General features: G+C 35.5%; 1 protein-coding gene across 1 annotated transcript in view; it reads left to right on the forward strand.

Moving 5' to 3' along the window:
* Positions 1-15,616, forward strand: part of Spag16 (sperm associated antigen 16) — a 766,492-nt gene that overhangs the window by 114,277 nt on the left and 636,599 nt on the right. Inside the window, exon 10 of the mRNA XM_051190419.1 lies at positions 858-985. Within this exon, the coding sequence (XP_051046376.1) occupies positions 858-985 (128 nt within the window). The remainder of the gene's footprint in view (positions 1-857; positions 986-15,616) is intronic.

Raw genomic sequence — 15,616 nt, forward strand, 5'->3', positions numbered from 1 at the left:
CTATAGAGCTTGGTTTATATTTGCTATGTCAAGAATATTATTTGGAAGAGTGTGGCTTTTAGAAATATGATTTGAATAAATGACTGAGTGCAAAAATGAATATATGCCTCCATTTCTAATAGCAATTTTGGGAAGTAAATACTATAGAATCATTTCCTTTCATGTGTGTATGGATTTAAAGGGTTAATATATGTCATGTATTTTGAATGCCTATCTTTAACATGCCTTCACTGAGATTCCTTCCTTGTAGAGTTTTCTTGAGTGGGGGAGAGGGTTAACTCACAACTGGAGATGTGAGTTCTAATGCTTGTGGGTTGAACGATTATTACAGAAATCTTTTTACAATGGGCAAATAAATTTAAATTAGTTCTGTTTCCTTGGGTTCAAGTAAATAAACCATAATTAACCTGTTAGCAAGTGTCATTTTTGCTATCCAGTGAAAGTATTTGTAGGCATATTGTTTACAGAGGACAAATGTGGTTCATGAATTCTTAGGCTTTGATTGCTGAAATGAAATTGATGTTAAGGTTGAATGATTATCAAAAATGACAATTGAAAAATCATATAAGACATTAAATTGTACTCCAAGTCATTCACAGAGGGAAAGCCTACAAGTAACTTTTCATATGTATGCAACTTAGATCTAAATCATCTATGAAAACAAGTAGGCGCCTATTTTGGTTTTTTCTTTCTTGCATATTTTCTCAGAATTGCAGTGCTATATGAGGGATTGATAGTAAAAGTCATCTATAACAATATTTTTTGTTAGAACTTAGTGTTGAAATAAGATAGTGTCAATGAATACTGTGGTGTGGATATCTAACAGAGAGCTTTTTCTTCATCCCCACCCCTACCAGGATTCAGAATTTCCCACAGATATGCAGCCAGACCCAAACTTGAGTGCATGTAAAGAAAACCTGTGTCCAGCAAAATTTGACTACAAGCTAAACAACATTTTCAGACTTCACGAACTCCCCGTGAGCTGGTAGGACTATTAAATTTTTATTAATGCTTTTTGAGAGCTTAATGTCCTGTCTAAACTGTGGTGCTCTTTTAACTATTCATGGCTTGTGTGATTTATTCTTATTCAGCTTGCAAAAAGCTATTTACAGCAAAGAAACCATCTACTTGTGGCTGTTGGAAAGTTGTTTAAATTAGTTGATTTAGGCACTTGGTGGCAGTGTAGACTAAGTACACTATTGTGATTATTATTGTTGAGGTTAGAGTTCCAGATTAAAATAACACACATGGTTCTAAGAGAGGTTTTTCAGGATTATTTAAACCTTAGATCTGAGAAAACTATGAATTTCATTTATTTTGTTGATTCTAGCAATTCAGATTTTTCTAGTAATATGATTTTTAGTTTGTTCTTTTCAAAGTCATAGTTCCATGGACTGTAGTCACAGTGATTTAAAGAAAAAAAAACACATTACATTGAATTCATTAAACTATAATTACTTCTGAGCATTTATATTTCTGCAAAATGTATTTATTTTGTACCTTTGCAAATTGATAGGGCTGCTAAGTTTCTTTCTTTCTTTTTTTTTTTTTTTGAGAAGATTTTTCTGTCAGTAATCTGTAGCTGTATAAGAAAACTTTGTGGAACACTTAAACTTCAGTAAATAGTTTTGGTTGATAATCATGGGTATTAATTTTAGTTTAGGTAAGTAGCATTGCTTTCTTGAATTTTCAAATATAATCTAAGGTATATGCAAATTTTCTTGAAGAATCTATGATTTGAATAAAATCATATGCAGGAAAATTTCTGCAATCATTCATAAACTTCTTAAGCAAGACTAAATGTCTTGTACTTGTCATAACTACATATATTTTACCTTTAATTCTTCTCTTTTCCATTTGAATAATGTCCTCTGCTTTTGAGGATATATGAGTATGGCATTTTGATCACTTTGGTTGTAGGCGATATAGCTATCTATATAAGTTTATGGATATATAGGTATACTGAATACTATTTGATTATATCTTAGGAAGAAGAATGTTTTTATAATATTTTACTTATAAGCACATAATAGGTATGATCTTAGTAACATGACCAAAGCCCATAAGTTAGTGAGTTGGAAACTTCAGTTAATATTTAATGAGAATCATAAAAATGATACATTAATCCTTTAAGGTTCTATATAAAGAGAAAAACACAGTCTCTCTCTCTTGCTCTCTCTTTCTCTCTCTGTCTCTCTCTCTCTGTGTGTGTACATGCATATGTGTGTGTATTTTGAAGTAAGGTCATGACATTTTTGTTAAGTGCCTTTTAACTAGATACAATTTTTTATGCTATTTCTTAGCATCAGCTAAGCCAGTAGTGTACCATGTATAATTTTGATTCAAAATAAAAAAATTGTCACAGATTTTACTTAAACTTCAACAAAGGGTATAATTTGAATTGGTATAAAAAAGAGACATGGTTATTTTAGAATTGAATTGTAAGAATTTCCTACAGTATATTCCACTCTATCATGCCCAGACAGTGCCAGGAATATGAAGATTTTATTTGATAATAAAAGGAGAATAATAATAGAAAATGACTACTTCTGTTTGCATAAATATCAAATGGTCTGCCATCCAAAGGAAACACATGTATTGGGTTCTCTTTTTTATTTTATTAAAATAGTTTTATTTTCCATACAGTATATTCTGATTATGGTTTCCCTCACCTTACTCCTCACAGTTCCTCACCAACGCCCCTCTCATCCAGATCCACATCCTTTCTGTCTCTCATTGAAAACATACCGACATCTAAGAGACAATAATAAAATAAAGGAAAAGCAAGTTGCAATAGGACAAAACAAAACAGAGGAAAAAGAGTCAAACAACAAGGACAAGAAACACATCTAGACAAGGAGACACACATATTCGTAAACAGAGGAATCCCATAGAAACACAAAACCAGAAAGCATAACATATATGCAAAGGACCTGTAAGGTTAAAGAACAGGAAAGACTCCCCAGATGCAGCATTATAAGACAAGAAACCTCTAAAATGCATTTGAGTTTGTTTTCTATTGAGGATCTAAAGCTAGACATGCAGCCTACCCTCAAGAGTTGTTTGCTTTCCCTTAGAGGAAACTGAATTTTCATTTGCAAGTCGTTATCAATTGGAGATAACTTCTGGGTCAAGGATGGAATTATTATTATATTTCTTCATTAGTTGATATGTACTTCAGTCCTGCTGCGTTCAGATAGCCTTTTTTCCTTGATGTCCTCAATCACTTCTGCCTCTTCTTCCATCGGGTTCTCCGAGACCTGAGGGGAGGGATTTGATGGAGACATTTCAGTTAGGGCAAAGTGTTTCAAGGTCTTTTACTCTCTGCACACTGTGCAGTTGTGGGTCTCTGTATTTGTTCCCATCTGCTGCAGGAGGAAGCTTCTCTGATGATTGCTAAGTAAGGTGCTCTATGAGTATATCAAAATGCTGTTTTAATCATATTATTGTTACATTATTTTAGCAGAACAGTAGTATTTGGTTTTACCCTAGTTCCCTGTTCTTTCTAGTTGCAGGTTCTTTTGGTTACCCTAGTAGTGGATGGGTTCCATCTCCTGAAGTGGGCCTTAAGTCAAATGAGATGCCTATTGGTTACTCCCACAAATTTTGTGCAACCATTGAACTAGCATATTTTGCAGGCAGAACACCATTGTAGATTGTGGCCTTTATACTTGGGTTGGTGTTTACCTTTATCATTTGGTAGCATGCAGAGTACCTTTGAGTACCATGAACACTCTTCCATAGAGGTGAAGGTTCTAGATAGACCAGTTCAACTTTTTCATGTTCAATGAGTCTAGTAAGTTTTGTCCTCAACAATAGGGCCACCATCATTTTGCGGAGAGCCAGCAATGGCTTTGGTAATAGCCAGGCTATTACCATCTACAGTTTTAACTTGTGGCTTCTTTAATCTGAAATGAGAACACTAGGCTCTCAGAGGATGATTTCCTGGTCTTTCGTAGTAATTTAGTTTTCATTGATAGAAGTTCTGTTTCATGTACTCATATTCCACTACTAAATTAAGAGCTAATCACATTACAATAGCAAATCTTGGCTTACAGAGATATTTGGTAATAAACTGTTTGACTCTTCATAGTCACCTGCATTGGCTGTGCGGCAGCTGCTGGAGCGGCAGAGCTCATGCAGCTGGATGTCGTCAACTCAGCTGGTATGTTTTACAGAGAGAAGGAATTAAGAATTTGAGTAGAAGTTAAAGGAAAAGTTTTTACTAAATGAAAGAAGAAAAAGAAGAAAAAGAAAGAGGGATATGGTTGCTTTTGTAAAAATCAAGGACCTGGATTTCAGCTTATTTTATTTCCAGTCACTACAAAGACAGCTGCCCTGTAACTCCTAGTGCAGCCCAGGGAGGAATTTCATCACCCATTCTAGTTATTTTATTAGGAGAGAAGGGTATTTCTTTATGGCTTAGGAAGTGGAAAGGTGAACCAGTAGAAGGAATGGCATTTAATCTTTTAGGGTAACTTAGATTAAGTTGCTGCTTTGGGACAACTGATTTAGGGGGTTATTTGCTTTGTTGGCAGACTGTTTATTTCTGCTTATGGCGTAAACTACTGTTTCTTCCTTGCTACATCTATTTTATTTTATAAATTCTTCCTGTTTGTTTTGATTTTAATTGTCAGTTATTAACTAGCCATAATATTAAAATTCCAAATTAAGATTTAATTTCTCTCTTTCTTGAGGTGGGGGACCGGAGAGATAGATCAGTGATTAAGAGTGGTTGCTGCCTGTGAAATTCTGAGAACCAGAATTTAGATCCCAGGGCATAGTTGGCAAGCTGGCATCCTGGCAACTCATCACCCTGGTTCAGTAGCCAGTACTACAGAAAACTAATGCATAGACTTATTATTTAAATTCCATGTTACAACCCCATAAACACAGACACACATGGTGTCTTGGTACTTAATATATCTTTAGTAAAATGTTTATTGGTTTGATTACATGCTTCTTTAGGCAAGAATATTTTCTCAATGAGCAAGATTTAATTTTGCTTTGTTTGACAATAAATCAGCAGGAAAATGATTTTAAGCCATGGTTTGTACGTTTCTTAACTTTAAAATATATAAGAAAGGACAGTAGTACTGAAAAGAACATCAATACTAATACTATTTCTAGTGTTTTGCTGAGCACTAGTGATATTAGTCTGTTTCAGTCACTGCCTAAACATATGTCAGTAAGGAATTATGTTCTCTTTATTTTTGTCAAATACAAACAGAAAGATGGACAGACAAACAGACACACATATGATGCTCGGACACCATAAGAATTACAATATTTGAATCAGATATAGTTTAAAATGTAAGCAATAAGTAAACCACAATTTTAGAAAAATTCCAAAGAAAGAAATCTCTATTTTTAAAGCTATGCCTATAATTTTCCAGTAATATAAAACTATATAACATATGATTTAGTCCAAAATCTCTCTTTTCCCTCTTGAGAATCATGACCTAGGATAATTGCTTTACAGTTGAATATTAAAATAATAAATTAGATTGTGTGTAAGTGTAGAAAATGCTAATTATGCATACTTTTTCAACAAAAACATATATCAAAACATATTTTTACTAGTTTTTTTTAACAAGGTCATAATGAAAACATGTATTAAAATCCAGATAATTTAGAAATTCTTAATGTCTTACTAATTTGCATTTTTATAGAGTGCAATTTCATAGGTCAAAGAACCAGAAGGCCTTTAAATTAGATTAGTTAAGACGATTTTTAAGTTTTGGTTTACATATATGTGTTTCTACTACTCTTGCAGGATATCTAAATGGTATCCATTCACGTAAACAGTGCTCTTCAATAACACAAATCAGTTAAAAATTCCCCTTTTGTCTAGATAACTATATCCTAATCATGTTCTGTCCTAGTAACCTTCTTTCTCATGAGAAACCTGGGCAGAAATGCAGGGACTCAGACTCCCATCTGCTCTTCCCATGCTGGAGTTCCAGTCTGTATTTGTTACTTGCTTTGTTGTCAGGACAAGAAAGAACAACCTTTACTTAAACAGTTAAAGAAGGAAGTCTGAGCATTTGGCTCACAATCCATCATAGTGGGCAAGGCATAAGTGGCAGGAGTTTTAGGCAGCTGGTCACATTCCATCAGCAACCAGGAAGTGGAGGACCATGAATGTCGTGTTTAGCTGGCTTTCTCCTTTTGGTCATTCCCAACTCTTGGAATATTATCTCCTACATTTATAGAATCTTTCCAATTCAATTTACTGAATCTAGATAATTCCTGAAAGACACACCTATACATTTGTTTCCATGGTAACTCAAATCCCCAACAAGTTGACAACCCAGACTAGCCAGCCATCCACCTTTCTCCTCTGAAACTTTTATTAGTGTCACTAGTATCTTTGAACCCTACTGATGGCCACTCTTAGCTTCTATTTCTCTTCACTACTCGGGTGCTCCACAGATAGCTGTCTACTCCCGTATTCCCTCCTGAGACTCCAGCTGATGTGTCTGGATTTCCTCCCTCTTAGTTTGTCCAGTGAACTGTTCTTCTTCGGCCAGATACCTAGTTAAGGGACTGTCCCTTAAGACTAGTTACTAGCTTCATCTCTTCTCTAAGTGCATTTCTCAGGTGACATCTTCTATTCTCTCACTTTAGTAGTTTCCAAGTGGTAAGATGCTGACATTCTTGAGTATTGAATAGGATTCCCCAACGCTCATGTCCAAAGAAGTTTGTGTTCCCTTGGAAAGCCTGGACTTCTGCTAACCTCCATAGTCACAAGAGAACTACCATGAATGAATAAAGAGATAGCAGCTAAAATCCCACCAACAATTTTGATCATCATTCTTTCTCCCTGGTTATAGAGGATGTAGCTCAGTGGTAGAGCACTTGTGTGGAGATATATTGTTTATGATCTAATAAAGCCACTGAAGATCAGAAGAAGCAAAGTAGCCAGCCAGTAGCTGTTACCTTTACCTCAGATTGAAAGGGTGATCCTGAATACTCAGTGTGTCTGGAAACTGAATCTCCTCCTGTCCTCAGTATGGCTGCAGAATAACTACTAGATTTGAGACCCTGCTCCCATCTTATATACCTCTCTGGTGCTGGCATTCTTGTGAACTCTGTTTCTATTTTAGACTGATTCAGTCTCATGTATCCCTGTGTGGCCTTAACTCACAGAGATCCATCTGCTTCTGTCTCCTGAGTCTTGAGGTTAAAGGTGTGTGCCACCACTCCTTGGCCTCCATGGCTGTGGCTACCTTTGTGCTCTAATCTTCAGTCGAGTTTTATTAGATCATAAACAATATACCACCACACACTTGTCTAGTAATTGGATCCCCTGTTTGCTGGGGAATCTCTCAATAATTCCGGTAGTTTGATTTATAGCACATTAATATTTTTAACCTTTAATCTGTATGACTCTTAGTAATCACTCACATGCCTTCAAATGACTACTAATTTATCCTTCCATACACCATAATAATTATTTCCCAGGAGCTCAACAAGTGTCATAAAAGTGCAAATTGTGTGTCAAGCACTCCTACTTTAAGTACATGTTGCCCACCTTACAGGCTCTATAAAATGAAAACCTTGCCTTCCTTTTGGCCATGTGCTCCCCTATTCTCCCGTGACACATGCATGCCAGACATTTCTGTCTGTGGACACTTATTATTGCTTCATCACAAGAGCCTTTCACTCTACTGGCAATATTCCAGGAGCAACAAGGAATCCTTAAGACCTTAAGAATCATAACAAACTTACTTTCCCTGTATTCTGAACATGATGGAGACTGTTCTAGAATTCTGAACAACAGATTAACAAGTTGACATGTAAAAACAGGATCTTTCAAATGTCTGTGTGGAAACTATGCTTCCAGTGGGGTAAAGGGTAGAAATGACACCAGACAGAAATGATTTCAACAACTCAAGAGAGTTATAAAGATTTCCGTGATAAATAAGATGATGATAAAGAAGTAGCTAAGTGACTAGAAATAGGTGTCAAGGAGGTTTTTGAAAGATTGGATAAGAGAAGACATTTTCAAGGATAACTGGATTTTGACCTCAGCAAATGAAGAATAAAGTAAGCATTCAATTACATGAGGAAGGCTGAGGGTGAAACAAGTTTGAAAACATGGATGTGCTAAGTTTATGGTGAACTTGGGACTTGAGCACTTTAAACTATGCTGTAACAAAGTGTGCAACTGTGTATGTGGCTTGGCAAGCAAATGGGTGCCTGTCAGTAGTATTCCAGGCATTGTCCTCACACTTTAGCCAGAAATATGGTATCTGGAATTTCCTGTAAAAACTATTCTTTATAGAAACACTTAAAATCATGGGTTGATATAAGGTCTACATTCTTTTAGTTTTTGTTTGTAAGTTACATGTTTTTAGGAGATTAGAAGTTATACTTAGAATGTACTTTTGAAATTACAGTCATTTAAATGACTAAAGATTTTAATTAGCATCTCAAAATATATAAGCTTTTATATTGTAAATCTTATGTTTATTTCTCTTCAAAATCATCAACATATTAGAGTGAAACATGCATTTAAAGTATGAATTATAGGAGGAAAGCACCTTCTAAAGTTGACTTAAAAATTTTTTTCCTGTAAGGGTCATTATTAGAGAGATATAGCCTGCTGTTTTTAAGATTAGGTACCAAAGTGCTAAAGGGTAAGGTATTAGGTAAGCTTCCATTTTTTAATGATACAGTAATAACATTTGTACCATTAACTTTTAAGGAGGAAGACATACATGAATACACAAAAAAATGCAAGCATTAATTTTAATGAGCTATTTACTTTTGGGGGTTATGTTCCATGAATAAAAGCATCATCTAATTAGCAGATTAGATGTTCAGGTTTTATTTATTTATTTATTTATTTATTTATTTATTTATTTATTTATTTAGTGCCCTTTACTGTGTTATTCCTTAACTTTAGACTAAGTTTGTTCAGGCACTTTGGGTTTGCCAAGTAGGTGCTATCTTCCAGATATTGTTCTCATATTTTTTTTTTGGTCAACTTACAGCTAAAAATTATAGAAGGGCTTTTCCATTGGTCACAGATGATGCGTAAAACATTTTCAATTCCAGCATTTCATAGACTCAGCCAGAGACCGACAGTTGCCCTTCTGGGGCTATATCCATTTTTCATTCCTTTTTAATTATCTAGATCCATAGTAATAACCACAGTGACCTACAAGAAGGCATTGTTGGACATATTATAATTATATATAGCAATTATGTTTAGTGCCAACAATGCATAAAATCCTATTATTAACTAAGGATAGTAGAGATGAAGCTTTGCTTGTCTCCCTTAGGACATAGTTTCAGTTTATGAAAAGCCAAGGCATTTCATTTTTGCATAAAACTTTTTCTGGAGTATATTATTATGTTAGGACAGGTTTATTTCTGTGAGATGATAATGCATTAATAATATTCCAGTAAATATAGGAAACACTTGTCACTCCAGCTCCTCCTTTTATTATACACTACTATTTTCTATTTCCTGCTGTGTAATAGAAAGGGAAATGGAGTTCAAAGCAAAGGTTAATCTATATAGAATCCAGGAAAGGTTGTTTAGGACATGGCCAATAAAACACCCTTTCTCTTGAACAGTTTAATCTTCAAAGTACTTAAAATTTTTTGTAAATAATTAGACAGACTGTGACATTTGAACAATCATTGACTAGCAATTTTTGGCATTTCTTAATACCTCATTTATAATTAGCAAGCTTCATCTATTTTAAAGTGAATGTATATGGAATGGCATTTATATATACATCTGCACACTCACACCCTCACACACACACACACACACACACACACACACACGAATCATATGACAGGTTGTAAGCATCAGATCTAAATCTTCGACCATTCTGGAAATTTCTTGCATGGCCATGATTAGAAAAATATTGTCATGTTGGTTTCACATTATATTTTGTATTAATAGTGATTTTTATAATCTAATAGAAAGCAATAAAACTTTTATTAGGCTTATATACTCCACATACATAACAATATTTATGTTCAGATCCAGCTTTAATTTAAAACTACTGACATCCTGAGGCAGTAACTATTAATTTTAGAGTAGATCATAAAATAGCCCATTTTAACTTGCATATTTGTGAACACCTAAAGTTTATCAGTTTTTTTAGTCTCTATCTCATTGGGCTGTTCTCTTGGTTTTTCCCCAACTTCACATTTTTTCCATTTTAGTGTCATTAACTTTCATAAAATAGTTTTTGATGACCGAGCTATGAATCTTATAAACAACCTCCTTACCACTTATTTATCACGTTAATTAGATCACTTAGCGTATGGTTTAGTCTTGTGCTTGCTTCTTTCAAATTTTATCAGCTTTAATGAATGGGAGATGGGCGTGGCCCCACCCCAACTTAATGTATTAGACTTTGTTGACTGCTTATGGGAATCCGTACCTGTGAGGAGGAGTGGACTAGGGGTGAGCTGGGGGAGTGTGGGGCAGGAGGAGGGTTGGAGGGAGAGCAGTGGTTAGAAAGTGAAAATGAAACTTAAACAAAAAAATCTACTAAGAATTAATAAATAGAAAATAGATGCTAAAATATATTTCAAAGATTATAAACCTTTACTGAAAGGGTCATCATTGAAAATAAAAAACAAAACCCAAACAATGTTTTGTGAGTAGTTCTCTGCAGAGGAAGCTAGGTATTTAAGGCCTGAAAGCAGATATTCTTTTGCACAAAGTACACTGAAGTTCGTTAAATTCATTGGCTTAGTAGGTAACAATGCATCTCTTTACTCTTTGTGCTAGGTAGAGAGGGAACATTTATTTGCAGTGTCTTTCTAGGCATAATAGCAGATGGGTGTTTGATTGCATGCTGATGCTATCTGGAAATAATTTTGTTGGTTTTAGTCACTGCTGCTAGTTATCTTTCACTTTTCCTATTTACTTCCCCAAGAGAAACATCAAGAGAGGAATTGCTAATTTGTGTATTAAATCAAACAAAGTTTTTGGGATATTAATCCACGTGAACCAAGAATGCATAAATGTACCTTTCCTTAACTATTTTCTAATAGTTTCTCTTTTAAGTAGTGGCTTTTACTTTGCAATAGCACATAGTAATTTCAACTTTTTTCCACACTTCAAAGTGTCTTTTATACCAGGAGCCATATCTAATAATTTATTTTTTTATTAGTTTGCCTACTACCAAGCCATTTAACTAAAAGTAATAAGTGGCATGACAATGATAAGTGAACTGATTTCTCATTCTCTTTTTGTTCAGTTGATCAGCTCACACTGCTCCTAGCCTGGGGTTGTGTATCTGCAGTGTCACAGGGTATCTTCAGTTACAATGGTAAACACGTTTGCACATGCTTTAGTTTATACTCCTGAGCAATCCTGTAATAGGGCTCTATTGTTTGAGCTACTGTACTAGTGAAAAGCCTAAGATTTTGGAATTCTTGCTGCTTTTTTTTTTTTTTTTTGGATTGTTTTGTTTCCTTTAAATTATTTTTTCAGCTAATGTATTTTAAGTTATAAGTTTAAATAGAAAAGATAGATTGGTGACTAGTATTTAAAATGCCATGAAAGGTCTAGAAAGATGGCTCACTATAGAAAAGCACCTGCCATTCAATCTTAAGAATGCTGCAGCTCATATAAAAGTAGACGAGGCAACACAAATGTTGTTATCTGTGAATGCCCTGTGCGTGATGGGACATTGAGACAGGAAACCTCCAGAAGTTCTGTGGGTCAGATTGTTTGTCTTTTTTTTTTTTTTTTCTTATTTTACATATTGATCCCAGTTCACTCTCCCTTCCTCCCTCCCATGCCACCAAACCTTCTCCCCTCTTACTCCTCCCCTGATTCCACAGGAAGGGTGATGTCTTCCAGGAGGGATCATCAAAATCTATCAAGTCATTTGGAGTAGGGTCTAGGCCCTCCCCCTCTGCCCCCATCTCTAGATTAGGGGAGTATCCCTCCATGGGGGATGTGCTCCCAAAGTCCTTTTGTACACCAGGGATACATCCACTGCCAGAGGTCCTTTAGACTGCCCAGGCCTTCTAATTGAGACCCATGTTCAGGGGGTCTGATTCAGTCCAATGCTGGATTCCAAGCTATCAGTCTGGGGTCTGAGTCAGTCCAGTGCTGGATTCCAAGCTATCAGTCTGGGGGTCCATTAGCTTCCCCTTGTTTAGGTCAGCCGTCTTTGTGAGTTTCAGTAGCCTGGTCTTGTTATGAGTAGATTTTCCCACCGGCCTGGTCCCAGAGCCCAGCCAGCCCCAAATAACACACAGAGATGCTGTATTAGATATAATGCTATTAGCCTGTTATTAGCATTTCTTATTGGGTAGCTCTATCTTATATATTATCCAATTTCTTTTAATGTAAGTATTTCCACATTGTCTTATCTTACCAGAGAGAGAAGATGGCATTCTGCTCTCCCAGTCCTATGTCTTAAAACTCCTCCCTACTACCTCCTGAATCTTCCTTATTTCCTAGTCCTGCCTGTCTTGCTTTCCTGTTGGCCAACAGTACTTTATTCATTAACCAATATGAGAAACATATTTACGAATGACCCATCATCTCCTCTTTTCAGTCTAAATACAAAGAAAGGTTTTAAACTTAACATAGCAAAATATATAACAAAACAGTTATCAAATAAGAACCTCAGTTAACAATATCAAGTTCATTAACATTTACAAGATTAAAAGAAAATATTTTATTATCTATCCTATCTTTGTGAGTCTAAAGTCTTATATGTGACTTATCTTTAATCCTAAGGAAAACTATAACCGTAACTACCTCTCTTCAACTCCTTCAAAGACCACAGAATGATAATATATAAACTCTAGAAATGACAGAAACATCTTGCTATCTTACCAGTCACCTGAATTTCTTCTGTAATGTTCCACCTTCAGGCCATAGTGTGTCTGGCAGACTTCTCAGCAAAGCAAGAAATTTCAAAATGTCCCACCTGTGTTGGCAGTTTGTCAGTCACTTTTTTTTCCTGTCTGGAAGACTCTTCCATGAAGCAGGAATCCTGTAGCAATGTCCATCTTGTATCAGCAGTCACTTTCCTGTGGGGTCCTGCATGTCCAGTTTATACAGCATAAAGTCAAACAGTCCAGACAAGAGCAGTATCTTGCCAAAATGTTTAGTTTTGCCATATTGGAGGCAAACTCCATAATGAGTTTCTTTGATGTCCATCTTCCTTTCTGATGCAGGTGGTGTTGCCAGGAGCAATGGTAAGAAAAGCCCTAAACCATTTTAAATGCCACATTCTGTAGGTCTTTGAAAGGTTTGAATAATGCCTGTTCACCTCAAACACATCTCTGTGTATCTTGAAAATCTAACTAACTTAACTCTATGTTTTAACTATTATAGGTAATACCTAACTAAAGTTTTGACTATTATAGGTAACTATCTATGATCTGCGTTAAATTATACATTACATTTCTAAATGAGCTATATAAACATAATACATAAACAAGAGGAGAAATATATCAAAAAATTGACCTTAAATTTGTATCAATAAATGAAAATCCATTCCAAAACAAAGTATTCATATCTATACCATAGTCCCCTTTTTACCTTTAAAAAGACTGGTTGTGGTCATTAACTATTTATAACAAACCCCATTTAAACGAAAACAAACATTTATAGACAATACAAGGAACATATTTACAAAATGACGTCTACCATCATGGTCTTGCCCCCATTTTATTATCACTCCTCCTACTCTGCAACTGGATTACAGGAGTTCATCTCAGTGTTTAGCAGTGGGTGTCTGTTTCTGTTTCCATCAGCTGCTAGATGAGGGCTCTCTGATGACATATAAGTTAGTCGTCTCTTGACATAATTCTTTTTGAGACAGGGTTTCTCTGTGTAGCTCTGGTTGTCTTGGAACTCACTCTGTATAACAGGCTGGCCACAAACTCATAGAGATCTGCCTGTCTCAGTCTTCCAAATTGCTGGGATTAAAGATGAGTACTACCACTGTCTGACCCAAAAATTCTTGGCAAAGAGATGAGGCATCTGTGACCTTTGCTCCACACAGCCTTTCACGTCATAATATCATCTAGTGTTCTTGAGAGGAGATTCATATTTTCTTTTACAGAAAAATTATCCCAGATAGGTTGAGGACACATTATGGAGCTGCAGAGTATCAAGCAGGGGACAGTGGTGGAGACCAAAGGCTTGCATCTTACAAGTTCTCTTTAGCTCAGTGTTAGCCTTTAAAATGATTCATTAAATAACATTTTACCATGGGGAACAAAGGGAAATTGTTAACTAAAAATAAATGAGGAAAATAGAGAAACTCAACAGATTAAAATTACATAGCAATATAATTATAAAACTTATTTCAAATTTTTTCAAGGGGAATCAATGAAATCAATAAGTTTCAATTTATTTGAAAGTTGAAGCCAGCAACTAAAATGTTAAATTGAAAGGTAAGAGCAAGTTTTTTACAAAAAAGAAGACAGGTGTTGTTTTCTTTATATGACTAATAAAATTGTTAGGAGACATTGAGGTATAAAAAAAAAGTTCTGAAGGTAAGAAATGCTCTGAGCTAATTTCAGTCTGGAAAGGAGCTTTTTGAGTAACCAGCAAGTTAAAATAATTTGAGGGGCTGGAGAGAAGGGTCAGTGGTTAGGTGCAGGCTGTGCTCTTTTAGAGGTCCTGGGTTAAGTTCCCAGCAGTCACATGAAGTCTTTCTTGGTATTGCACTTACACAAACCCTCCCAAATACAATTTAAAATAAAAATGATGTGGTTTTTTTAAAAAACCAAAGTAATTGTAAATACTACAACAACGACAACCTTCTGGACTGTAAAATAAAACATTCTATAAAGATCTAAGAAAGAAAATGACGTACAGTAGTGAAAGGGGTATGCAAAAGCTTGGAGCTATAGGCCAATGAAGTTGAGTTAGGAAAGTTGGTGCACGGGAGATGTTCAACACACATATGCACAAAAGTCCTTTCTTTGGGTCAGTTTGATGCAGATTCACCTGTGTTGATCAACAAGTTCAGCTCCTAGACAGCTGTATGTGGAAACAGGCTCCTTGTCTTATAGTCTGTTGTCTCAGTCTTTCTCCCACAGCCTGAATAAAAACTATGGTGTAAGGAAGACGTTTTAAGCATTAGAATGCATTCAGTACACCATTTGTATCATTGACATTTCACCGTTCATTATCATTTAGAACAGCAAATGTTTCATATAAACACAAGCGGATCTTTCTACTCGACAAATCTGACCTTTACTTTCACCTTCATTGTGCAGATAATGTATAAAGAAGAGTTAAAGAGTATTGCCATAGAAATGGATAGTGTCAATTTCAAATGTACAGTGTCAGAACTAATAGCTATAGTTGAAATAAGATTATGAATAATAATTCATATTCTTTAATACATACATTGTTTTTTCTGCTATCTGAAACATTTATTGTACAATATGACTATGTTAAAGATAATTGTGTTGCAGAGAAAATATTAGCCATTTTTTCAGTTTCCTCTTTGCTAAATATTTCCCCACCCATCCACCCCAGTTGAGAGGACAAGACCAGGTTGCAGAAACACATAGAGACAGCTGACCTGAACAAGGAGGAGCTAACGGGCCCCCAGACTGATAGCTGGGAAGCCAGCATGGGACTTACTCA

This window comes from Phodopus roborovskii, unplaced genomic scaffold (assembly GCF_943737965.1).
Source record: "Phodopus roborovskii unplaced genomic scaffold, PHOROB, whole genome shotgun sequence".
Taxonomy (NCBI): Eukaryota; Metazoa; Chordata; class Mammalia; order Rodentia; family Cricetidae; genus Phodopus; species Phodopus roborovskii.